Raw genomic sequence first — 26,130 nt, 5'->3', positions numbered from 1 at the left:
CCATAAACACCAGCACAAGACATGTGATACTTTGATCTTTTAAGAGTCACGTTTCTATACTCCTGCAACAAATAAAATTAACATGTACGAAGAACTCCCTATAAATGACAATTTGGTATATGTTACTTTGTACTGCAAAACAGATTGTTATTAGAAACACTAGACAAGAAGCAACACCAAAAAAATAACATTCTTCAAATGAATTCAACTAGTGACTGTTATTTTGAGAGATTTATTGGCAAAATAAGTTTCACAATGCACACAATGTCTAGACCACGAACAACCATTTAATTCAAAAGCCTCCATGGCGATAAACAAGTACTGATCGATATATAGCAGCCAGGTGGAGAAAAACAATCAGCAGAATGAAGAAATCATCCAACAAACCCACTAACCCCAAAACTCCTGTATGAAAAGAACACACATATGATATTAAAAATACAATAGATGATATCACCAAATACTAGAAAGTAGAAACTGTTACGGGAATCAATTGAATGTTGCATTACCTTCTGGAAGAATGTCCACTGGGCTAAATACATAGATCGCACTAAGTACCATCTACAATTTAGATATCAGTCAGCCATAAAACAGAAAATAAAAAAACAGTAATCACACCTTGAGATCAAGCATTGGCCCTAAGATTTAAAGAAATCTAAATTGAAAGATGTAGATCCAAACAAACAAAACAAATTCTATGCAACCATTTAAAATAAGTACTGGGGCAAAAAATAAGGTTTCCAAAACCATGACAGGAATGAACACAGGTACATGATTGGAAAGGATGATTGGCAAGAGAGCGAGCGAGGTCCTTTAAGATAAAATAAAAGTTAGGTTCCAAACTCCTAGAATACTAATTAAGCTCTGTTTTAGTGTATGTCAATGTATGGGTGTTGGTACAGACTAATAATTATTTATGTACCAAAAAGAATATACTAAGTTTTGATGAGAAACAATCAACTCTAAAGTCAAATCTGGGAAATCTAGCTTTCAGTGCTCGTTTTCTATGAAAGAACGTGCACCCTACATACAAGAAACAAATACCAAGAATGCTAAGAGCCTAAGACTAATATTTATCCTAAACAATGCAGCCTGAATCAATGTTTCCCGTTCTGTCACTCCATCCAGAAAGATGAGATGACCCCCATCCTATGTTACACTAATTTGACATGTCAGACCCTTGGAAGCTCCCAGCATAAAGTTAGATATATTTTTAATTAATAACAACATAAATAACAAAAATCACCTTTCTGATGCATGATAAAAATGGTCAAACAGATCAATTGATTTTCTTTATATTGAAAGTTTTTATTTTCTAACAAGTAGCATTTTGTATTCAATTAAACCATAAGAATGTACAACCAGTTCCTGAATCCTTCTTTTTTTTTCTTTGTCAAGTCAAACTCAAACTCTAGTCAGAATTCAACTCTGACGCTTATGTCCTAAAACAACCTACCCATCTCTATATTTAACAAATGCAGGTAGAAGGAGAGATATGTGACAATTTCTCATCGCAAAGACTTAAAACGTCCAGTGGAATTATCTTTTATATAAACTTACTGCAAAAATCACTCGTGCCCTGATGACCAGAGGAAGTGACCTTTGAGGGTCCATCAGTTCTCTTGACAACCTCCGAATGAAAAATGGAAGGTCCCATAACCTCTGAGGAAATTTTAAGAAATGTGATGTCAGAATTAGAACTTTGAAACATGGAACACGGTTTTGAAGAATCATGCAACTAGGATCTAACAGGAGATTTATTAGTTAAATCCAAAGAGCAATGAAGCCAACAATATGTAGCATTCAATTGAACTTTAAAAGCATAACTAAAGTAATAGAGATAATGCTGACAATGATGATGATGGCCATTGAAAACAAAACTATAAGAAACATGGTGCTGAAGAGTCATGCAACTAGGATCTAAAAGGAGATTATTAGTTAAACCCCAAAAAAGATAAATGAAGCAAAAAATATGCAGAATCAGAACTTTGAAACTCAGATACAAACATGGTGCTGAAGAATCATGCAACTAGGATCTAAAAGGAGATTATTAGTTAAACCCAAAAGATAAATAAAGAAAAAATATGCACCATTCAATTGAATTTTAAAAGGAAAACTAAAGAGACAAAAATATTGAGGATGATGAAGATTATGATCTTTCAATTGAACTTTAATGGAAATTTTAGTTATATAGCAAATACTTGCATTTAATGGAAGAGATATGATTTATCATCTATCAATTATTAAGCATTTGCTACTGATGTCGTAGATAATCTTTAATAAAAAATATGGGAATCATCCTAGTGACTTGCTTTGAAAGGTGGTGCAATGGGGAATAGAAAATTTGGCAACAAAAAAGGAGCCTGAATCTAAAGAAAAAGAGTTGTTCTTTTATGATTCAAGAATTTAATGGCCTTCAATAGAAATTAATAAGGAAAAGTTATAAATAAAACCATGTATAGTTGGTCAAGGCTTGATGCTTATCATTCAAGAAAAACAGGAGCAAATGGTCCAATAAAAATGAGAAGCAGACTAGTTTATTCCCCGACACTTTCCTCACAAAAAGCCATTCTGCATATGTTAGAATTACTGGAAGCATTTCCTTTTTTCCCATGAAGAATATACTGATGGTTGAAGTCAATCCTGTAAAACTCTAAAAGTCCTTTTTATGCAGGAGAATACGGTGTAATATGGACATAGAAGCAAAAATCAGATTCAGACATTTATCCAAGCATCTGAAATTCTGAATATCAAAAAGATGAATATATATATATATATATATATATATAGGGATGGGCCAGAAACTAACAAACTTATCTAAATTATTTATTTTTAGTTTTAAAATAATAAGATATTTTAAAATATATTATTAGTTAAGGTCTTTCAATCGACATGTTTCTCATCCAAACTTCCAGATTAGCCCAAGGATATTCACAGATATGATATTTCTTTTAAGAGAGAGAAGAAATATGATATGTTCACAAAGTCATTTTAGTACAGGTCCTTGACCAATATCTGAGAGAACAAAAGTTCACATCTATAGTCATTATTGGAAGAGTCCAACTCTCCAACGATCTTTAATAACTGGAACTGAAGAATTTGATTAGTATGCAAGTGCCTGACACATCTGACCTAGATACATCTCTAACATAGACCCTTGGAGCTAGATGCTAGTGTCCAGGTAACATTAGTAGAATATAAAAGAACATATGACAAGGGTCTATCCTGCAATTCAAATCCAAATAAGAAAAGTCATAGACACTTAAATCTGATGGCCTTGATAGAAGTTGGTATGTACAGGAAATATACCTGAATGAGGCTTCTTGGAGCTCCACCAAACAAATGATTGTACTTCCTTATGTCTTCCAGAACTTGACTGGCTTCCAGATCATGGCGTTGACTTAGTGCAGCATCAGTAGGTACCAGCAAAGTTATCAAACGCCGACATATGGGACATTTGCAAGGTTGAAGAGCAGAACCATGATGCCACACACGTAATATGCAACGTCCTGAAAATACAATTAATATGCGATAAATTGATGAACGAACATTTGCAGGAAGTGTTGAAACCTGCCAAGTTTGTAGTCAAAAATAATACATCAGACTGCCATGAAAATAGGGCCATACCAATCCACAATCATAAAAGGAGTGGCTGAGATTACATCGCCGTCAAAATAAGTAACAATAGATGGAAGATGATGATAACATGACTCTATATAACCACAATCAATAAGCCTTCTAGCAACAAAATTAATGCCACTCCAAATATGAAAAATGTGTGAAGATAGGGTTCTACACAGCATTAATAGGTATTTTAATCATACTTGTAAAAGTAGGATGGTTAAGATATTGAAATAAAGATACTGTGCCCACATACATTCAAAAATAAGAAAATAATATCCTTAATATTCTTGTTACCTGCAACAAACGGTCCCATGCGTGGTTGCCAGCATTTACATCACACCCTTATCACCTAAAGCAACTCACTAGGCCAAGCTCCTAACTCTAGAGAATGTAGAGGTATAATTACCATGCCATCACTAAGACCCTGTCTGTTTCATGAATAACTAGAAATACACCTGAAGAAAAGTTCCTTTATCCAACCTTTTTATCCAGCCAAACAACTTTTTTGGCATTCCCATAAAGCAGAAATCCGAAGGGTAATTTTAGATTTCAGAATAGCTGAAAGCACTTTTTAGGTACTTAACCCGGTTAGAGTTTTTGGCCATTTTATCTGAACAGACTTTCTAGATTAAAGAGGAAAAAGTACCTTCAGTTATTTGTTTACTCAAACATCCTGGATAAACTTATGCCGGGGGAACCAAACATTGCCTCAACTCTTCTAAAGCACAGGATCAAAATACTTAAAAAGAGAAGTGGCACCATCTTGCAAAAGATAAGTATGATTATCCAAACAAACTCACAATTGAACTACTACAAACATTTCTCCAAGAGAAAGTTGGGCAGTGATAGTCCTTGAGATCTTTAAAGACTTAAAGTTGGGAGCCAGACTACTTTAGCAACCATTATAGAAGGCCAATATTTGAGCAACCATGAGTAGGCCACTACTTAAACTCCATAAAAACAGTGAGAACAAAACCAAAGCCTACTGGACCAACCTGTCCAGAGAGGGAGCGAAGGGCCATGATCCCATGCCTTTCACTCATGCTTTCTATCTCATACGGTGAACCCTTTGAGCTGGTTTAATGGGAGAAAAGATGATTCGAAATGGTTAAGCACCTTCTTCCTAAGAGAAATGAGGGTGACCAACATAACTCTAGTAAAGTAACTTTCTCCCACAAAAATAAATAAATAAATGAAAAAAAAGGGAAAAACCTTGTCAGCAATCCCATATAGCATCCTACCACTAGGAAAATGTTTGCAAGTATCAAGCAAGTATGCTCATGTATGGAAGGACTCCAAATGATCAGACTTAGGTAGCTGCATAAAAATTCTACTCATCATTGTTTAGATCAACTGCATGCTAGAGCTTCTAAAAAATTATAATCATTTCCAAGAGCTCAAATGCTAGAATACTAGACTACACAAATACAGGTGCTGGACATCTTAAATTTCCATGATTTAGACTACATCATTTAGTCCAACTTACGGTCACCTTTGGTATCTTGCCAGATGATTTTATTGATTGATAAATTCAGATTGATATAGAGGTATGGAACCTAGCCTCACAAACAATAAAAGAGGAAAGTGCAGCCCAAGCTAGGGAATATATATACAGAGGAAGCTGATGCTGGAACATAGATGAAATAAAGGAAATGGTGGTCACAAGAGCAGAGTTTTAAAAGTGAGACTCAATCACGACAGCCATGTGATGCAAAAGCCTTTCCTGTCTCGCCGCTTTAAACTTATCAGTGAATATATATTGCTACCCTATACTCCACTCCCTTTCAAAATTTTCAATGTCCTACACATTTTCTAGCAAGAAATATGGTGAGAGGTAAGGAAGAAGAAGCTCTGAATCTTCCAACACACTAACCAAAACCAAATAACAAAGTTAAAAAATATTCTTCGAATCTTGAAATTATGCGTTAGTAATAAAGGAACATGAGGGAGCCCAATATGAACCATTTATTTAATCTAACTCATCTTAAGCATGGAGAGAAGGTAGGGGTGAAAGTGATATGGATAATACCATATAACATGCTATTAACTTGATTTATCATTTATTTAGTAATATCTTTGATTTTGTAGTCACAAAGTTTAATTATCCAACTTATATTCATAATTATATCCATATTTTCAGTATCCAAATTGTATCCATATCCGTTTAAAACAAATATGAATATGAACTTTTACATCTGAATAATATCCAATCCGCATATGTATTCGTCAGACAAAAAAAAATATAGATATAGATATGCCGGTATCCGATCCGTATCCAATTTGATTTCAGCCCTTGGAAAGGGCAAGAGACACCTGGCTAATCCTAAGATAATCCTAAAGGTTGCACATCAAGATAGGTGTCCTACACAAATTAAAAACCACCTTGACATTGTTAGTTTAACCAACAGAAATATATTTTGTGAGATATTTGGCCATTCCTTTTTCTTTGCCTTCTGGTTAACAACATTCTGGCTACATCGCCCCTTAATGCCAAGTACCAAGTCAAAGTATAATTACGACAGAAGCTATGATAGATATCCAATATATGCAGTTTTTTGGTTCTAATTCTTTTCCTTGTTAGGCCATCTAAGAGCAATACTTTTAAGCAGCATTCATCATACAAACGATCCGATTCAAGGCGTACCGAGCCGAACCAAGAGGGAACCAAAATAGTTCCTCCTTTATATTCGATACAAAGACCCTGGTTCAATTAAATCCCCCCTCCCGACTCAACTAACGGGTTCGATCCCCTCCTCCGACTTAATCCCCTCACCCGCATGACTTAAAACCCCCGCTGCCCCCCACTTCACGATTGCGAGAGACCCCCCTCCATCTCTCACTCATGATCAGCACCTCGCAACTGCTCGGAGTGCTCGATCACCCCCCTCCACAAAATCATTGGTAACATCCCCCCACTATTCCTCCCTCTCTCTCACTCAGGTTAGTGTTAGGGATTCTTTGACCCTCCCCCCTTCTCTCCTCCCTCCCTTCCTCTCTCTCCTTCTCCCTCTCCCCCTCTCTCTCTCCCACCATCTTCCTTTTGGAACAAGGGAGAGTGGACAGGGGAGAAGGTTTCAAACTATTTTTTTTTAATTTTCAAATCTTGAATTGAAGTTAGTAAATCATATGCTGACTTCAATTCAAAATTTGAAAATAAAAAAAGAGGTTTGGAATGAACTGGAACAGCACAGTATTGGTAGCATAGCGTACCATACTACCAAGCAACTAGTATGGATTCCAGTATCGCCAAGCAATCGGTATGGGTCCCAATACTAGTACAACCAACCTTGCCTTTCATGCTTATTGAACCTTTTAGTTTTTGTGTCAAATGCTTTGTTAAGACTTGGTTACAAAAGATATGCATAATCTTTTTGAAAATTTTAGAAAGAATGAGTGCTTAATGCAAGCAACTAATCTTCTTGATTTTTCAAGACTGGCATTGTCCTTGCAAGCTATTTTTTTATGAAATCCTTTCTTTTAGTATTGCTTTCTATAAGCTACAAGCCTCATTCCCAGCTCATCTTTGCAAGTTTTTTGATGCAGGACCAAATAGGGGTGGCTTGCAATTCTTGATACGACCAAAGTAATAGGTCTGATAAGGTTTTAATAAAATTGGTCACTAGCTGTCCAAGATCTGAGCACAAGACAGCAGGAAACTGATTCTCGATTCATGAGAGAATAAAAGGTAAGATAAATCTGTTTTAGGGTTTTACGAGTTTAGGAAGAAGGATGGATCATTGATCCTAGGTAACTGGAGTATAATAAAAGGTTCCATGGTTGTCTAATCATCCAAATACAGCAAGCTGACAGTGCAGAACTAAAGAGATGGCAGCAGATCTAACAGCAGAATTAATTACTTATCTTTTAGACTTCAGTAATGAATGGGCACTGACTGTAAATTTTATTCTGCTACCCTAAAAAAACTAGTATAGCAAGTAGGCCTATCAAGCCAAGAAAAGGTCTGGCAGGACAAAAACCAGACCAGGATCAGAAGGTTCCAGGTTTCAAACAAAGCCTTGCCTTCCATATGGCAGGTTTAAATCAACACTAGTTTGACTTCCATCAGCTATAGGTCAGGTTGGAGTTTTGCATGCTACATCTAGTGTCTAGTTAAGCCTCAGCTAGATTTTGTCATACAACTCATACCTAAACCTAAAAGGTTCAAAAAATGGTTCCAGATTTGGGGCTTACCGACCCAAGAGAATATTATTAAGATCCAGGTCGAGATCAAGTCAAATATAGGTTTACCTGACTCACTTACACCCCAATCTAAAACTTTCATTGATAAATTCAAAATAGTATTCACCCCATAGTTAAAAAAAGTATATTGTTAATTCACTCCAAATACCAACAAAGAAAAATCAACAGTAACAAATGGAACAAGGTATGGACTGCAAGTCAGCATATGATTCAGGCCTATTAGACTAGATATTTGTCCTATGATTACTACATCCAATGCTTACTATTTTTGCAAACAGATTCTAATGACTTCATGAACCATGCAACAGCAGTTCCTCCCTTAATGCCAACCTACCGTGATAATTTATCATATGCCGCCTTAAACCAAAAAAATATCAGATCTGAATTAGCTCTATCATCTCCATATCTTATGATAGGCTCTTCTAATTTGGCTTTTCTAAACTTGTATAGCGAAGTTTGTTGGTAAGCATGAAATCAACATCAGTTCCCTTTTTCTTTTTTGCATTTTCAATTCATCCCTTGTAAGCATCCAATATGAACTTCCCTTGGCATCATACTGAAGTTCTCTGCTGCTGCATATTGCTGGATCCTAAACAATATAAAGCGGGAAAAGACAAAACATCATCTTCAGCAAACATTAGCTTATTGACCACTATTATCACATTTAATGCAGGAACCCTATTGTAATATCTCTGCAACTAGACAACAGCACATTCAAGTCAAATTCTCATCCTTTTCTAATGCTTACTAGGCATCAATAAGCATATGATTCAGCCCATTGTTTTTTTTTCCACAGTGACAAATGGAATAAGGAATCGACTACGAGTCAGCATATGATTCAGGTCCACTAGACTACATACTTGTCCTACAATTACTACATCTATTGCTTCCTAATTTCTCATATAGATTCTAATGACTTCATGTACCATGCAACATCAGACATCAGTTCTTCCCTTAATGCCAACCTATAGTGATGATTTACCACATGCTGCCTTAAACAAAAAGAAAATATCAGATCTGAATTAGCTCTATCATCTCCATATCTTATGATAGGCTCTCCTAATTTGGCTTTTCTAAACAAGTATAGTGAAGCTAGTTGTTAAGCATGAAATCAACATCCAGTTCCCTGATGTTTTTCCATTTTCAACTCATCACTTGTAAGCATCCAATATGAACTTCCCTTGGCATCCAACTGAATTTCTCTGCTGCCATATATTGCTGGATCTTAAACAATAGGGGGGGGAAAATCTAAACTTCCTCTACAGCAAATATTAGATTATTGACCACCGTTATCACATTTGATGCAGGAACCCGCACTGTAATATCTCTGCAACTGGACAACAGCACATTCGAGTCAGATTCTCGTCCCTTTTCTGTGATTTAACGACGAAATCAACACGTCAAAATAGTACCCGTTTTCCTCAAAAAAAAAAAGTCAGCCTCAATTATTCCTGTCGAGATTCAATTTCTGTCACCAAACAAAACAATTTGCAACGAAGAATTACTTCGACAAAACCACTGAAATTGGTGCAAACATCAAAACAAACTGAAAAATTACGGACGACGATCGATGCGATTGATAAAATTAGATCAGGAAATCCAACAGCACATGCATAACCTCTGACCTAATCCATCAATAGAAAGAGAAAAACAAGGATTTTAAAGGACAAAATCGAAGCCAAACTAGGAATGCCTAAATATTATTTATTTTTTGAAGAAAAAAAAGAGATTTTTTTTTCACGGGTAGGGAGCGGGATCTAGGGAACCCGAAAGAGGGGGAGGTAGAGCGAAAGCAGCGTCTCACCGCAGAACCAATGGGAGCAATTGGCCTGACAGGGGAGAGTGAAATCATCATGGCAAACCGAGCAGCAATCGTTCTCCGGCGGCGAAGCCATCTCTCGTTCCCACTCCCCCTCCCGCTCGTGCTGGATAAATATATCAGGAAATTTTCCAAGCCGAAACTAGATACCAAACGTGCTAACATATAAGTTTATTTTATTTTCTTTCAGTAAGAAAGAACACTTTATTCATAAAAAAAGTACAAATACAAACAAGAAGTGAGCAACTGGCCAAACATACAACCCTTTGGATATCAACATATTTGCAGGTAGCGGTGGGTGACCGGGTAGATGGGCCGGTCTACTAGGAACACTATACCTGACTTGCAGGCCTATCACAAAAATTTAATGTTCTGGAGGTCTTTTGGGACCAAAAATTTAGAATTACTTGTGCAAAGATAGGGATGTAAATATAAAATTTTTCCATCAATCTATTTTATTGAGAAGGCGTAAGAACCGAATTAATTCTCTTTTAAGATCCACAAGGTAAGCTATAGGATGACGATTCTCACGTCCGCGCTCTCCTTCTGTAAAACTTTCAATAGTGATGATAGCAGCCATCAACTGAACATGCCAGTTGATTATCAAATCCTTTGTTTAAAGTCACTTTCTTACAGAATAAACTTCTTCATTGCAACAATATCTAAAAATGAGATTGAAAGAGTGGTCCAAAGGATGCAACCAGATAAGGCGTCAGGCCCAAATGACTTTCCCCGATTCTTTTTCTTTCATTTTTGGTACCTGATCAAGCCGGATGTCTGTATAGACGTATAGTATTTTTTTCAGGTATGACACCATGCCTCATTTATGGAGAGTTACCTAGATAACACTTATAACCAAGAAATATAATCCGTTTCAAGCATAGGATTATAGATCAATTAGTTTATATAATACTGTCTGTTAGAATATGGAGCGCTAATGATGGGTTGACCCATATTATAACCCACTTCAATATTTGAACTCCGAAAGTTTGAATTCAAAAGATCATTAGATTAGATAAGGATTATCTAATTATCTCCTTCTTAGGAAAACACTCTTTTAGGGGTGTGGGAAGTCACGAGAAAGAAGTAGCAATCTTCTTGGGGAGAAAAGGTGTGCAAGACTTTCTTAGAAAAAATACGGAGTTCTTCAGGAATTTGGATGTATTTTGTCATGCCCCCAGCCCAAGATCGCGAGTAGGAGGTCGCAGCAACCACCGCATACTTATTGTTGGGTATAAAATACCCCTCCCCCAGCTGAAGTTCATGTCAGGAGTGACCCTCCGGGGATTTTACCGATGTCCGACCTTCGGCGACATCTTTCCGAACCTCTCCGGCGGCCGAGTCTCCGCAACGTTCCCGAGTTCTGCCGACGGATAAACCCCCATCAATGTCGACTAGATTCTCCAATGGCAGGCAGACTTCATCCGGGCTCCTACGGGAGCCGGACCTCTTTTTATCTGAGCTCCTACGGGAGCCGGACTTCTTCTCCAACTGCAGACAGACTTCATCCGGGCTCCTATGGGAGCCGGACTCCTTCTCCGACTGCAGGCAGACTTCATCCGGGCTTCTACGGGAGCCGGACTTCTTCTCCAACTGCAGGCAGACCTCATCCGGGCTCCTACGGGAGTCGGACTTCTTCTCCGACTGCAGGTAGACTTCATCCGAGCTCCTACGGGAGCCGGACTCCTTCTTCAGCTGCAGGTAGACTTCATCCGAGCTCCTATGGGAGCCGGACCTCTTCTTCATCCGAGCTCCTATGGGAGCCAGACTTCTTCTCCAACTGCAGGTAGACTTCATCCGAGCTCTCACGGGAGCCAGGCTTCTTCTCCGACTGCAGGTAGACCTCATCCGGGCTCCTACGGGAGCCGGACTTCTTCTCCAACTGTAGGCAGACTTCATTCGGGCTCCTACGGGAGCCGGACTCCTTCTCCGACTGCAGGCAGACTTCATCCGGGCTTCTACGGGAGCCGGACTTCTTCTCCAACTGCAGGCAGACCTCATCCAGGCTCCTATGGGAGCCGGACTTCTTCTCCGACTGCAGGTAGACTTCATCCGAGCTCCTACGGGAGCCGAACTCCTTCTTCAGCTGCAGGTAGACTTCATCCGAGCTCCTACGGGAGCCGGACCTCTTCTTCATCCGAGCTCCTACGGGAGCCGGACTTCTTCTCCAACTGCAGGTAGACTTCATCCGAGCTCCCACGGGAGTCAGGCTTCTTCTCCGACTGCAGGTGGACCTCATCCGGGCTCCTACGGGAGCCAGACTTCTTCTCCAACTGCAGGCAGACTTCATCCGGACTCCTACGGGAGCCGGACTCCTTCTCCGACTACAGGCAGACTTCATCCGGGCTCCTACGGGAGCTGGACTTCTTCTCCGACTGCAGGTAGACTTCATCCGAGCTCCTACGGGAGCCGGACTCCTTCTTCAGCTGCAGTAAACTTCATCCAAGCTCCTACGGGAGCCGAACCTCTTCTTCATCCGAGCTCCTACGGGAGCCGGACTTCTTCTCCAACTGCAGGTAGACTTCATCCGAGCTCCCACGGGAGTCGGGCTTCTTCTCCGACTGCAGGTGGACCTCATCATGGCTCCTACGGGAGCTGAACTTCTTCTCCAACTGTAGGTAGACTTCATTCGAGCTCCCACGGAGTCGGACTTCTTCTCCGACTACAGGTGGACCTCATCCGGGCTTTTACGGGAGTCGGACTTCTTCTCCAACTGCAGGTAGACTTCATCCGAGCTCCTACGGGAGTCGGACTTCTTCTCCAACTGCAGGTGGACTCCATCCGAGCTCCTACGGGAGCCGGACTTTCGTCCTGAACTCCTGTTGCAGGAAGACCTCATCTGAACTCCTACAAGGGCCAGACTCTGAGCTTCTACTACAGGCTTCGGCTGAGTTTCCTCGACAAATGACCCCCACCCTGGCTCCTATGGAGATCGGACTCTGACCGAACTTCTGTAGTGGACAGGTTCCGGGCGAACACCTACAACACAGGGACTCCAGCAGCCAGACCCCTCCAGCGGTTGAACCTCTCCAACGCCATCCGACATCCACTGCTGGTCGACCTTCTACCGAATTCAGCGTGAAATCGAACTTCTTCTACGGAAAGCCTCTGACCGAGCCCCTACCGCAAATGGCCCTCGCCTACAGTATTAGCGCCCAAAGCACCCAACGGTAGAAGGCTTGCCAGCAACATCCGAGCTCCTCTCAAACGGATAGTGGCCTATCTCCGCCAGATACCTCAACCGAGCTTCAGCCGACAGGCTTGCTCCACTTTCTGCGCCACCGTAACGGCCACGACTCTGCTCCACTTCCTGCGGCCACAGTAATGGCCACGACTCTGCTCTGCTTCCTGCGACAGATTTCGCACGGCGCCACTACTCTCTGGCAAGTCGCGACAACAGACACTGATCCACTCCCCGCAATAGGCCCCACGTGGCAGGCCACGGTGATAGCCATGACTCCACTCCACTACTCTTCATAATAAACTCCTCCTGGCCCCGAGCGGCCCACGATCAGGCGGTTACAAATGTCTCTGTCAGCCTGTTGCACCCTCTGCCTATAAAAAGGGGACTCCAGATACGTTATTCTCTAAGCCCTAATTTCTATCCTGAAACTCTGCTAAAATTTTCGTTTGAGCACTCCATTCTTGTTGAGGTAGAGAACTGACTTGAGCATCGGAGAGTCTTGCCGGAGCATTCCCAACTCCGGTTTAGACTTTCTTTGCAGGTCCCGACGGTGACCGTGACTCCCTCGACTCCAGCTTCTCCGACACTGATGGATTTTTGCACCAACAGGACTGGCGCTAGAGGAAGGGCGGTGTATCTTTGCAGTACCCTTGTTCTTAAAGGAGCACTCAATGGGATCGCCTTCGGTCATCTTCTCCAACATCTCCTCCTCGGTTGCCCGCCTGATCTCCACCTGATGCCTCCCCGAAAGGCATCCACCAGATGGTCAATGGCCTTCGCGGCCAGATCTCAGCGAGCTCTGCAAGCCCCGGCCTCATCTCCGGTTTCCCAGACTCCTCCTCCGATGACGACGGCAGTCGGCATGGAGCAATTTGACTTGCTAGTTCAATAGGTCAGAGGCCTCACCGAAGTAGTGCAGGCCATGCAGCAGCAGCCGCGGCATCGGTGCGGCTGGAAAGAGCATCATCGGAGTTCTAGAATCCGATGATCAGACGGGCCACATGGGTCAGCCACCCTGTCCTCCCCAGAAAAGAAAAACAGAAGGTGGAGAGTCCTCCATCCGATCATGATTCAACCCCCGAAGAATCCCTGCCTCTGCTCCACCAGAAAACCCTTGAGGCCCGCAATCGAGAGGACCTCCTGGATCAGAGATTCCAAAAGATGGATCGGCAGATCGAAGAGCTCCGCTGCGCTCCCACTGCTTACGGTGAGGACATTTGCACTGACCCTCCTTTCTCTCAAATGATCATGCAGAAACCAATCCCGCCAAACTTCAAGCTCCTCCAATTCGAGAGCTACGACGGGACCTCAGACCTGATCGACCACCTGGAGGCCTTCCGAACCATGATGCTACTCCATGGCGTGCCAAACGCCATCTTGTGTCGAGCTTTCCCATCTACCTTGAAGGGAGCAGCAAGGAATTGGTACTCAGCATTGAAGCCGGGTACAATCTTCTCCTTTGACCAAATGAGTCACCAGTTCGTGGCTCATTTCGTCAGCAGCCGGCACCCCCGGAGAGGTTCGGAGTCCCTCATCAACATCAAGCAGAAGGAGAAAGAATCCATCCGAGCTTACGTCAACCGCTTCAACGCCGCCACCCTGGAGATCCGGAACCTGGACCAATCGGTTGCAATAGCCGCCTTAAAGAGCAGCCTTCAAAAGAACGACCTCCTCTTCTCCTTGGAAAAGAAGTATCCCAAAGACTTTGCCGATCTGCTGGCTAGGACCGAAGGGTATGCCCGAGCGGAGGAAGCCTTCAAGCTGAAGGATGAGGAAGCTGCAAAGGAACAGCAGGCGGGGACTCCGGCAAGCCCGCAGTTGAAAGAGGGCTGGGTGGAGCCCGACCACGTTCTAGGACTTCTCCCGGGCACAAGCGCGCCCAGACTCCTCCTCGAGCATGCAGGCAAAGAAGCCCAGATCGCAGGATTCGGTGGGGCTCTCCCCCAGGAAGGTTCCGCAACTATGCCCCCCTCAACGCATCGAAAATTCAGATGCTGATGGAGGTCAGAGAGCAGCTCCCAAGGCCAGAAAGGATGCGCACACACCCCGAAAAGCACAATCCCAACAAGTTCTGCCTCTACCATCGTGACCACGGCCACGACACAGAGGAATGCATTCAGCTCCGAGACGAGATCGAGGAGCTCATTAGATGAGGTTGGCTCGACAGGTTCATCCGACGTCGGCCTGAGGGTAGAGAGGATCGGCCAAGGGTCCCACCACAACCTGAGCCACCGAGGAGGGAAGAGCAGCTCGGAGATCGGCCTCCAATTGGGATCATCAACTCTATCTCTGGAGGACCCTGACGGGGAGCGGACCTTTACAGCCATGAGATTTGGAAAACCTGTAAATGTATTACGAACGACTTTGCTTTAAATCAAATTTTTTTTTGGATTTGCATATTTTTCCCTTTTGGCATGGATCCATAACAACAGGGGATAACCCCTTCAAACAACGAAAACGAAGCCGTGTTAGGAACAGGGGGAAAATCTCGCCCTAACATGAGCAAAGTCGAAGGCCCGGTTCTTCTTAGACCGGATGGGGGGAGAGGCCCGACAACACCCATATAAGCCCCCACAGCCCTGTTAAGGACAGGAGGAGAACGTTGCCCTAACATGAGCAAAGTCGAAGGCCTGGTTGCTTTTAGACCAGATGAGGGGAGAGGCCCTGCAACGCCATGTGTGCCCCCACAGCCCTGTTAGGGACAGGAGGAGAATCTCGCCCTAATATGAGCAAAGTCGAAGGTCCGGTTGCTTTTAGACCGGATGGGGGGAGAGGCCCTGCAATGCCCATATGTGCCCCCACAGCTCTGTTAAGGACAGGAGGAGAACCTCACCCTAACATGAGCAAAGTCGAAGGCCCGGTTCTCCTTAGATCGGATGGGGGAAGAGGCCCTGCAACGCCCAAATGTGCCCCCACAGCCCTGTTAGGGACAGGAGGAGAACCTCGCCCTAACATGAGCAAAGTCGAAGACCTGGTTACTTTTAGACCGGATGGGGGGAGAGGCCCTGCAACGCCCATGTGTGCCCCACAGCCCTGTTAGGAATAGAGGAGAACCTCATCCTAACCTGAGCTGAAATCGACTATAACAGGAATAAGAGGAGAATCTCATCCTGACACCGACTAAGATCCGGTCATTCAAGATCTGATAAGAAAAAAGAGAATCCTCTCGACGGCCCCTCTGCGCTCCCACGGCCTCGTAAAGAGTTAGGGAGAATCCTTGCTTAAAAAAAGAGGGAATGAGAAAGAAAAGCGACGGACTACACCAGTGCAAAATGAAAGCCAAACTATACCAAAGACACAAAGGACTTCGTCCCCGTGAAGACGGAGAGAGATAAAGAGAGATCTATGGCCATGAACGAGAGGGCAAATCAACACGACTACGGTTAGGAACCTTCAAACGACGTCAACGTCGAACAAATCAAAAGACACAAGAAATTCGATAACGACGGCCTAATACAAAAATGAATAAGGAACCTTCAGATAACATCGACATCGAACAAGGCAAAAATGAAAGAAGTCCGACGGATGACAATCAACACAACACGCGGCAAGGTAACCAAAAAATTTCCTTTTCATTTCATTAGCAAGGTATGCATTACAGAGCCCAGAAGGCCCAACAAAAAAAAAAGAGGAGAGACAAACGACAAGAGCAGAAGACGTATAGAAGGACGAAAGGCAAAAGAGCCCTAAGGGGGCTCGGCTTCTTCCGACTTCGAACTTTCGATTTCGACCCTCATCAGGGAGTGCCTTAAGCTTTCGACTTCTTCTTCCAATTCTTTCTCCCTCGTGAGCACCTCTATATACCTCCGATGAGACCGTTGGCTTTCGTTCTCTGTCTTTTGAAGCCTTTTTCTCAGGACCTCGGACTCCGCCTCTGCGTCTTTGACCGCCTGCTGCTCATATACCAACTGGATCTTCAACTGTTGCAGCTCGGTCTTCCCCTCCCCAAGGGTGACGGATAGCTCTTCTATGGTTTCCCTCGGGGATTGGAGTTCGTCGGGGTCCCGAACAGGGACGAACTGGGCCCCTTCAGATAACTGCCTTTGGAGGCGGGCAACCTCATCGGTCGCCATCCTGAGCTTCCTCCTGTAGTCATCCACCTGCTTACACCAGCCGGCCCGGTATGCATGGTAGTTCACCTCAGCGTCCTGGAGCTGCTGCTGAAGGTCGGAGAACTTCTTCGACCATTCTTGGTCGTGGTCAGCCCGGGTCAAAAGCCAGGACGAACTTCCTTCCAGCTGGCCGATCTTCTCCCGTGCAGCCGACAGCTCCACTTCAAGAGAGCTGATCTTGGAAGCCTGAGCCCAGGATCAGTTGCTGACGTGCTTCTTATGTTCCTCGAGTTCCTTCTCGAAGTTTGCCTTCCTCTGGCTATAATCCATGATCCCTTTCATGTGGAGATTCCGAAAGTGGGTGGCCTCCGCAGTGGCCTCTGTGTGGCCCTCCCTCAGCCTGCGAAGTTCGTCCTCCATCTCCCTTGACTTTTCTGTTAGATGACGGACTTTCTTCCTCAGATGTCGGATCGTGGACCTCAGCGAAACTCCCTGTGGCATGGGAAGCACTTCGGCAGGATACTACCATCGGGAGACAAAAGCGTCAAGGCACGACCCATTATAGAAAGAAAAAGGAAAAAGAAAGAAAGTTCCCCTGAAGGAGGAGCTCAATTTTATTGATTGAATGTCTCTTAAAGACAAAGGAAAAAAAAATCGTAGTGAAAGAAAAATACAAGGTTAGAGGTCTCAGACCTCCGAAGCAGGAGTTGGGGAGCCCGGTGTTCTCGGAAGGGGGGCTGCGGTGGCTGCGGTAGTAGGAGATAGCCCGGCTTCATCTTCAGATGCCTCATCTAAGAAGCTGAAGTCGAGCTCAAAAAATTTCTTGACCATCTTCTCTTGGCAGAGCTCAAATTCTTTGATGAATGCATCTTGGCCGAACTTGACGTTCAGGTCCCTCATTTCAGCGGAGGCCTTGAACTCTTCCACCGCTTGGCCCCTGGCCTCCGAGATCAGAATCAGAATCTGCTCCGTCAAATTTGCAACCTCGGCCTCCGCATTCCTCACCATCTCCTCCGAGGCCCGCTTTTCTTTCTCAAGTGCCTCTTGGAGGTTGGCTACCTCGGCGGCCTTTTCCTTGAAGCGGGCGGCCTCGGCCCTGCGACCCTCTTCCGCCTGGATTGCATCCCTCCTCACCTTGTTCGCCACCTCGATGTGGATGAGGAGCTGATGCCCGATCTGCAAGGGCGGCCAGGAGCTCAGAATGAAAGTTGAGAAGTTAATTGAATGAAGGAGCGAGGAGAAGGAGGAAAGTGAATCTGCTTACCTCGAGAAAGGACCTAGAGAGTCCCAAACCCATTGTTCGAGGTCGGTGCGAATGATCCTCTGGATGACTTTGGGCAGGACGCATCCATCGACCAGTCGCTTTATCAGATCCCTGTCGTAAAGGGATTCTCCATCGGATCTTCCTCAAAGCCGTGGGATCCTTCTCTGGCGGCTCGGTGGCTGCTGATCCTGTGAGCCACCGTCTTCTTTCTCCTCCCCCTCTCAACCCCTGGCACCACCTCGGAGCGGGCCCCTGAAGCGGGGACCTCGATGGGAGAACTCGGAGAGGCTCGGGGAGATGGAGGCTCAGCGTCTGAAGGAACATCGACAGCGGGGGCCACCTGGGCAGGCATGGTCGAGCTCGCCTCCTCCACCCTGGCCTTCTTTGACGACCCAGAGGCCGCAGCACCTTTTCTTTTGTGAACCCTGAGGCCCCTGGCAAGCATCCGTGCTGCTTCGACGTCCATTCCTAAAAAAAAAAAAAAAAGAAAGAGAGAGAAAAATAGATCAGCAATGGGGTGAAAAAGGAAGGGGTGACGCACAGTCAAAAAAAAAAAGAGAGAAAAGAGGGGGAGAAAGGAGAGAAGAGAAGGAGAAAAGAAGAAGAGAGGAAAGATGGAATACTCACAGGATCCAGGGGACTCAAGTCGATGTTTAACAGAAACTGCTCCTTCAGAAGGTTGGGAAGGGAAGGAGTTGGATAACTAAGAAGCTTTTGGGCGGCCTGAAGGTCGTCCTCCCCCAGGCTAGGAGTCCGACGGACAGAGTCCCTCAGGGAGCCCCAAAGGAGCAATCCCAGCTCTAGGGTCGGACATTGGACATAGAGGTACTTCCCCTTCCAGTTATGGATAGAAGAGGGGGCACCTTTTAGCAACCCCTTCTTGCCGAACTGAGGGGAGAAGTACCACCAGTCCTTTGCTGAGGGGTGGCGCTTGAAGGTGTAAAAATACCTAAACAAAGAAAGAGATGGCTGAACTTCGACTACGTGACAAAGGGAGAAGAACCCTATCAAAAACCTAAAGGAATTCGGCGCGACGGAAGCTTAAAAAATATCTAGAAAATGGAAAAGGGCGACAACAAAGGACGGAAGCGGAAGCCGGAGCCCAGTGCGGAAGGCCTCCTGGTACAGGCAGAAATGTCCAGGTGGGGGGGTGCTGGCCCGGTCGGCGAGATCGGGAAGCTCCAGCTCGTACTCCGGAGGAACTCCATATTGAGCCTTTATCAGTAGAAGTTCATTCGGAGTCAGAGAACAGGGAATGGTGCCTGGCGCAAAAACCGGACGGGGCCCAGCCCTAGATGTGGGTTCATCTACATCACGAGGGTTTTGGGGGACTGAGGCAGACGAGCTCCTGGAGCCGCTAGAGGCAGAGGTACCAGAAGATATTTTAAGCAAGAACCCTAAAAATCTCGAAGAGATCAGACGAAATCAGAGCCGGAAGGTTCGTGGGAGACCTAACAAGAAGAATGCGGCTGAAGAAAAATGGAGGAGAAGGGGCACCTAGATGGCAAGAGAAGGGACGAAGGTTCCGGGACTAACCTAAATCGCTCCGAAAGATGCAGGGGCGCAGGGACAGAGATGACTCGAAGAACACCTAGGGCCAAAGCAGACACCAAGGAAGGTTAGAGCTCTCGGGGAGAAGACAGGCGCCAACAGGACTCTCAGGCAGAATGAAACTCCTGAAGGCGGAAAGGCGGGTTTAAATGACCCTGGGATCCGACGCTATAATGATCACAGATCCCCCCAGGCCAACCCATGTTCGTTACGTGTCCCACTCGCCACGGCAGGCGGCTAAAAGTGGCTGACAGATGACAAAGCTATTACTGCACCGTTCCTGGGACAATGCTCCAGCGATAATTCTGAAAGGTCTCTTCGGATCGTCCCGATTTGAAAAGACTCCAGCACACGCACGTTAAATAACTGGATTTTCGAGGGCGGTCGCGCACAGGATTCAAGGGGACAACTTTGGCTGTAAAAATTTCTCTGTACTTCCTTCATTCGAAACTCGAACTCGAAAGTAGGGGACTGATGTTGGGTATAAAATACCCCCCCCCAGCCGAAGTTCATGTCAGGAGTGACCCTCCAGGGATTTTACCGAAGTCCGACCTTCGGCGACATCTTCCCGAACCTCTCTGGTGGCCGAGCCTCCGCAACGTTCCGAGTTCTGCCGACGGATAAACCCCCATCAGTGTCGACTGGATTCTCCAATGGCAGGCAGACTTTATCCGGGCTCCTACGGGAGCCGGACCTCTTTTTCATCCAAGCTCCTACGGGAGCCAGACTTCTTCTCCAACTGCAGGCAGACTTCATCCGGGCTCCTACGGGAGCCGGACTCCTTCTCCGACTGCAGGCAGACTTCATCCGGGCTCCTACGGGAGCCAGACTTCTTCTCCAACTACAGGCAGACCTCATCCGGGCTCCTACGGGAGCCAAACTTCTTCTCCGACTGCAGGTAGACTTCATCCGAGCTCCTACGGGAGTCGGTCTCCTTTTTCAGCTGTAGCTAGACTTCATCCGAGCTCCTATGGGAGCCGAACCTCTTCTACGTCCGAGCTCCTACGGGAGCCAGATTTCTTCTCCAACTGCAGGTAGACTTCATCCGAGCTCCCACGGGAGCCGGGCTCTTCTCCGACAGCAGGTGGACCTCATCCGGGCTCCTACGGGAGCCAGACTTCTTCTCCAACTACAGGCAGACTTCATACGGGCTCCTACGGGAGCCGGACTCCTTCTCCGACTGCAGGCAGACTTCATCCGAGCTCCTACGGGAGCTGGACTTCTTCTCCAACTGCAGGCAGACCTCATCCGAGCTCCTACGGGAGCTGGACTTCTTCTCCGACTGTAGGTAGACTTCATCCGAGCTCCTACGGGAGCCAGACTCCTTCTTCAGCTGCAGGTAGACTTCATCCGAGCTCTACGGGAGCCGGACCTCTTCTTCATCCGAGCTCCTACGGGAGTCGGACTTCTTCTCCAACTACAGGTAGACTTCATCCGAGCTCCCACGGGAGCCGAACTTCTTCTCCGACTGCAGGTGGACCTCATCTGGGCTCCTACGGGAGTCGGACTTCTTCTCCAACTGCAGGTAGACTTCATCCGGGCTCCTACGGGAGCCGGACTCCTTCTCCGACTACAGGCAGACTTCATCCGGGCTCCTACGGGAGCCGGACTTCTTCTCCGACTATAGGTAGACTTCATCCGAGCTCCTACGAAAGCCGGACTCCTTCTTCAACTGCAGATAGACTTCATCCGAGCTCCTACGGGAGCCGGACCTCTTCTTCATCCGAGCTCCTACGGGAGCCGGACTTCTTCTCCAACTGCAGGTAGACTTCATCCGAGCTCCCACGGGAGCCCGGCTTCTTCTCCGACTGCAGGTGGACCTCATCCGGGCTCCTACGGGAGCCGAACTTCTTCTCCAACTGCAGGTAGACTTCATCTGAGCTCCCATGGGAGCTGGGCTTCTTCTCCGACTGCAGGTGGACCTCATCCAGGCTCCTACGGGAGCCGGACTTCTTCTCCAACTGCAGGTAGACTTCATCCGAGCTCCTACGGGAGCCGGACTTCTTCTCCAACTGCAGGTGGACTCCATCCGAGCTCCTACGGGAGCCAACTTTCGCCCTGAACTCCTGTTGCAGGAAGACCTCATCCGAACTCCTACAAGGGCCGGACTCCGAGCTTCTACTGTAGGCTTCGGCTGAGTTTCTTCGACAAATGACCCCCACCCTGGCTTTTATGGAGATCGGACTCTGACCGGACTTCTGTAGCGGACAGGTTCTGGGCGAAGTCCTACGACACAGGGACTCCAGCAGCCAGACCCCTCCAGTGGCTGAACCTCTCCAGCACCATCCGACACCCACTGCTGGTCGACCCTCTACCGAATTCTGCGTGAAACCGAACTTCTTTTACGGAAAGCCTCTGACCGAGCTCCTACCGCAAATGGCCCTCGCCTACAGTATTAGCGCCCAAAGCACCCAACGGTAGAAGGCTCGCTAGCAACATCCGAGCTCTTCTCAGACAGATAGCGGCCTATCTCCGCCAGATACCTCAACCGAGCTTCAGCCGACAGGCCTGCTCCACTTCCTGTGGCCACCGTAACGGCCACGACTCTGCTCCACTTTCTGTGGCCACAGTAATGGCCACGACTCTGCTCTGCTTCCTGCGACAGATTCCGTGCGGCGCCACTACTTTCTGGCAAGTTGCGACAATGGACACTGATCCACTCCCCGCAACAGGCCCCATGTGGCAGGCCACGGTGATAGCCACGACTCCACTCCACTACTCTTCATAATAAACTCCTCCTGGCCCCGAGCGGCTCACGACCAGATGGTTACAAACGTCACTGTCAGCCTGTTGCACCCTCTGCCTATAAAAAGGGGACTCCAGATATGTTATTCTCTAAGCCCTAATTTCTATCCTGAAACTCTGCTAAAATTTTCGTTCGAGCACTCCATTCTTGTTGAGCAGAGAACTGACTTGAGCATCGGAGGGTCTTGCTGGAGCACCCCCAACTCCGGTTTAGACTTTCTTTGCAGGTCCCGATGCGATCACGACTCCCTCGACTCTAGCTTCTCCGACGCCGGCGGATTTTTGCACCAACACTTATGAAGAACTCTCTTCATAAATATGCAAGGTATTTCATCATGATATCAATGATCACAGCAGAATAAATTCAAATAATTATTATTCAACTTTAATTCAAATAATTAAATTAATTATCTTACATCCAATAAAGTTTCACTAAAAATAAAATAATAGATCTAAGTTCAATAAAGTTAACAATGCTAAATCTTGCCTCTAAAAGCTTTGTCCCAATATTAATTCCCATACTCGTAATTAATTATCTGAATCTGAAAAATAAAAAGAAAAGAAATGAGCTAGAACAGTCTAGTAAGTAATAAATATCTCAACTAGATATTTCAGATATTTATATAATTTTCAAGAACAATGCTATGAATAAACATAAAAATATATTTCATGCTGATTCAATGCAAATCCAATCTCTTCAAATATTATAATATAATCATAAATTTGATTTGAATTAAAATACTCATAACTCAATAGCCTCAACTATGACCAATGTTTAACCTCCATTAACGAGGTCCACTGAATACCAGCGCACAACCCCCACTAGCAGGGTCCACAAATACCAGCGCACAATCCCCATTGGCAGGGTTCATTAAATACCAGCGCACAACCCCCACTGGCAGGATCCACTGAAACATAGTTAGGCTGAGAGCATAAATCCGATCTATATCAAAACACTTTTGTATCATAACATATTATAATTTTCACTGAACATGTGCATAATCGACGAACCATAATATTTCAAAAGTATTTTTCTTTCAAAATATAATTTCATAAATCATGCATAATTTCAAAGAATAATTATTTATTTTCAAAATAAATATAAAATATCTCGAGAAGATGATTAATTACTTACCTTTCACAGAGCACTGAATGAATAGATCGACTAACTTCTAGGAGATTCTTCAGTGCCTATTATCCAAAATTATATTCTTATATTAATTTTAATTCAAAATTAAATCTAAACAAATTCTAAATCAAAACCTCACTTGAAATCGGACTCTTTCCTAAACTCGATCAAAATCATCAAAATGAAGCCTTTCACTACGCTAATCTTAGAAGGATAACTTTGGAGAGAGAAATCCATCAAGAGAGAGAAACAATATAGAGAGAGAAAATTCTAGAAAGAGAAAATCCAATTCTAAAGAGAGAAAGCAATGGTTCAGACTGAAGGGAGAGAGAGGGAAAAATTTTCTCTCATATTTATTTATTTATCTATTTATTTATTTTTCTTTTCTTTTCCTTTTTCTTTTCTTTTTTTTTCTTCCTTCTTCTACTTCTTCCTATGGCCTCCATGGGTGAAAAAATGTGAAACAGGGACCGAATGGTCCCCTCATAAGGTTGGCCGACCGATGATTGACCGACATGAGAATGGTCGGCAGTCGGAGGAGAGCACACCACCATCCGGAGGAACCCAAACCAGTGGCCGGCGACGACCATCGACGTCCGAAAATAAAAAAAAATGAAACCTCTCCCATGACAAAATTCGATGACTCCGGTCACCGACGAACATGCACATCGACATAGGAAGGGAGAGAAGAGAGAAAAAGAACCATATGCTTACCTCGAGCTCCGACGACCTTTTCGACGAGGAATCATGGTAAGCACGGTGATGGTTTTCATGGACGATTTTTGGCGATCTTCGCCATTTCGCTTCAAGTTTTCATGATGGAGGAAGGGAGAAGGGTCTCCCCCTTAAATAGAGCCGGAGGAGAGGTGTTTGACTCTTCTCTGATGAGGTTTCTGACTCCTCTCCGATGAGGTGTTTGACTCCTCTCCGATTAGGAGCCGATCGGGAGAAGAAGACTCCCTGCGAGAGTCTTCTTCATTTTTTTTTTTTTGCTTTTGGGTTTAAGGCCCAATGGGCCGGATGTTACATTCTTTCCTCCTAAAAATAAATTTTATCCTTAAAATTTTTCTTACCTGTCACCATTGCATCAGAAGCCTGTGCTTCTATTGAGTAAGAGCATAAACTCTTCCCTGGGTTTTAGAAATCTGTCCACCACTCTTGTTTTGTCCTTCATAAGTTCTTTGGCCAATTTGATGTTTAGTATTTAGCAGGCAGCTAGCAATTTTATGATCCATCTGACCACATTTGAAACAAGCACTTGTATTCCAATGGCAATCCTTGTCTGCATGATTTTTGCTACATTTGGAGCACCGCTCACCATCAATCTGTTGAGTCTTGTTATCTATTGCTCCCTTAGTTGAACTTTTGATGTTTTTATTATTCTGCCCTTGTATATCATTTGATTTTACTCTCTTTCTTTGCTTTCTTTCCCTTTCCATGCATTCTTCATTGACTTCTCTTTCAATTATCAGTATTTTGTTTACCACATCTGCATAAGTTGTCAATTCATACGGAACCACTTATTTTCGAATCTTTGTTCTCAGTCCCATCTCAAACTTGTGAACATGTTCTTGCTCACCATCCATTAATCTCGAAGCAAATTTTGCTAACTCTATAAATTTTACTTTATATTCAGTCACACTCATACCCTTTTGCTTCAAATAAATAAACTCTTGCTCTTTCTGGATCTTTATACTCTGAGAAAAATACTGATCGTAGAATGCAATCCGAAATTTTTCCCAAGTAAGTATTTCACCCTCTTGTTCATACTTGCGCTGTAGTCACTGGCACCAGTTGTATGCTTCTCCTTGTAGTAAATAAGCTGTATATCAAATCTTTTCTTCATCACGATACTGTTGGACAGCAAAGGCCTTCTCCATCTCCATTATCCAATTATCAGCCTCCAAAGGTTCAGTAGTCCCCTTGAAAGCTGGAAGAGCAAGCTTTTTAAATTCTGAAATATTGTTCTGTTGTACTAGTTGCTCTCCATATTATGATAGTGGATGCTGATGTTGTTGTATATCTCGTTGTATTTGCTGTTGTTCAAGCATTTGCTGCTGTATTTGTTATTGCATTTGTACCATCCCGATTAGGGTCTACATTAACTGAGCCATATCCGGTTCCTGACGTGCTCTCGAAGTACTCCCATTAGGATCTACGACTCCCTCCTCCTGAGGGGTGCTACTGGTCAGATGGGGAGTGCTACCATCCTGTGGTTGTGATGTCTCTCTTGCAATCCGTTGAGTAGTTCTTGTCATTCTACGGAGAGGCATAATAATCTTGTAGTAGTAAAATCTTATTAGATTCATTTATCTATTTGTTAGGTTGGATTTATTATGATGCTCGTACTTTAACATCCCAATATTTCTAATATCTACCCATCTACACTTATAGTATGTCTAATTCTATGTGTCATAATTTATCCACTTATGCTCTGATATCATATTAATTATCACGCCCCCGGCCTGAGATCGCGAGCAGGAGGTCGCAATAACTACCGCATACTTATGAAGAACTCTCTCCATAAGCATGCAAGGTATCTCATCATGATATCAATGATCA

At 44.7% G+C, this 26,130-nt stretch overlaps 1 protein-coding gene across 2 annotated transcripts; it reads right to left on the bottom strand.

Annotated features, from left to right (window-relative positions):
- Positions 1-269: 269 nt before the first annotated feature.
- Positions 270-9,901, bottom strand: LOC105036100 (uncharacterized). Of its 2 annotated transcripts, none has more exons than XM_073262204.1 (5): positions 9,629-9,901; positions 3,310-3,570; positions 1,561-1,662; positions 510-561; positions 270-405 (listed from the first exon to the last, which is right to left on the bottom strand). In XM_073262204.1, the coding sequence occupies exons 1-5, from the start codon at positions 9,806-9,808 to the stop codon at positions 293-295; spliced, it is 708 nt and encodes a 235-aa protein (XP_073118305.1). In that variant the 5' UTR covers positions 9,809-9,901; the 3' UTR covers positions 270-292. The 2 variants fall into 2 exon arrangements, with proteins under 2 accessions (XP_073118305.1, XP_010910144.1); XM_010911842.3 differs by having other exon boundaries at positions 3,310-3,509; positions 9,629-9,828.
- Between the last annotated feature and the right edge of the window lie 16,229 nt (positions 9,902-26,130).

Source organism: Elaeis guineensis, chromosome 8 (assembly GCF_000442705.2).
Source record: "Elaeis guineensis isolate ETL-2024a chromosome 8, EG11, whole genome shotgun sequence".
Taxonomy (NCBI): domain Eukaryota; kingdom Viridiplantae; phylum Streptophyta; class Magnoliopsida; order Arecales; family Arecaceae; genus Elaeis; species Elaeis guineensis.
The sequence above is the reverse complement of the archived record's forward strand: the minus strand, read 5'-3'. Positions and strand labels throughout refer to the sequence as shown.

Bases quoted from the DNA above. Each gene is read 5' to 3' on its own strand.
- LOC105036100 (XM_073262204.1), bottom strand. From the start codon at position 9,808: ATGTTAGCACGTTTGGTATCTAGTTTCGGCTTGGAAAATTTCCTGATA. The intron at 3,571-9,628 runs GTGAGACGCTGC...CAAACTTGGCAG, and splicing joins TTGCTCCCATTGGTTCTGCG to GTTTCAACACTTCCTGCAAA. The intron at 562-1,560 runs GTAAGTTTATAT...TCTAAATTGTAG, and splicing joins GGGCACGAGTGATTTTTGCA to ATGGTACTTAGTGCGATCTA.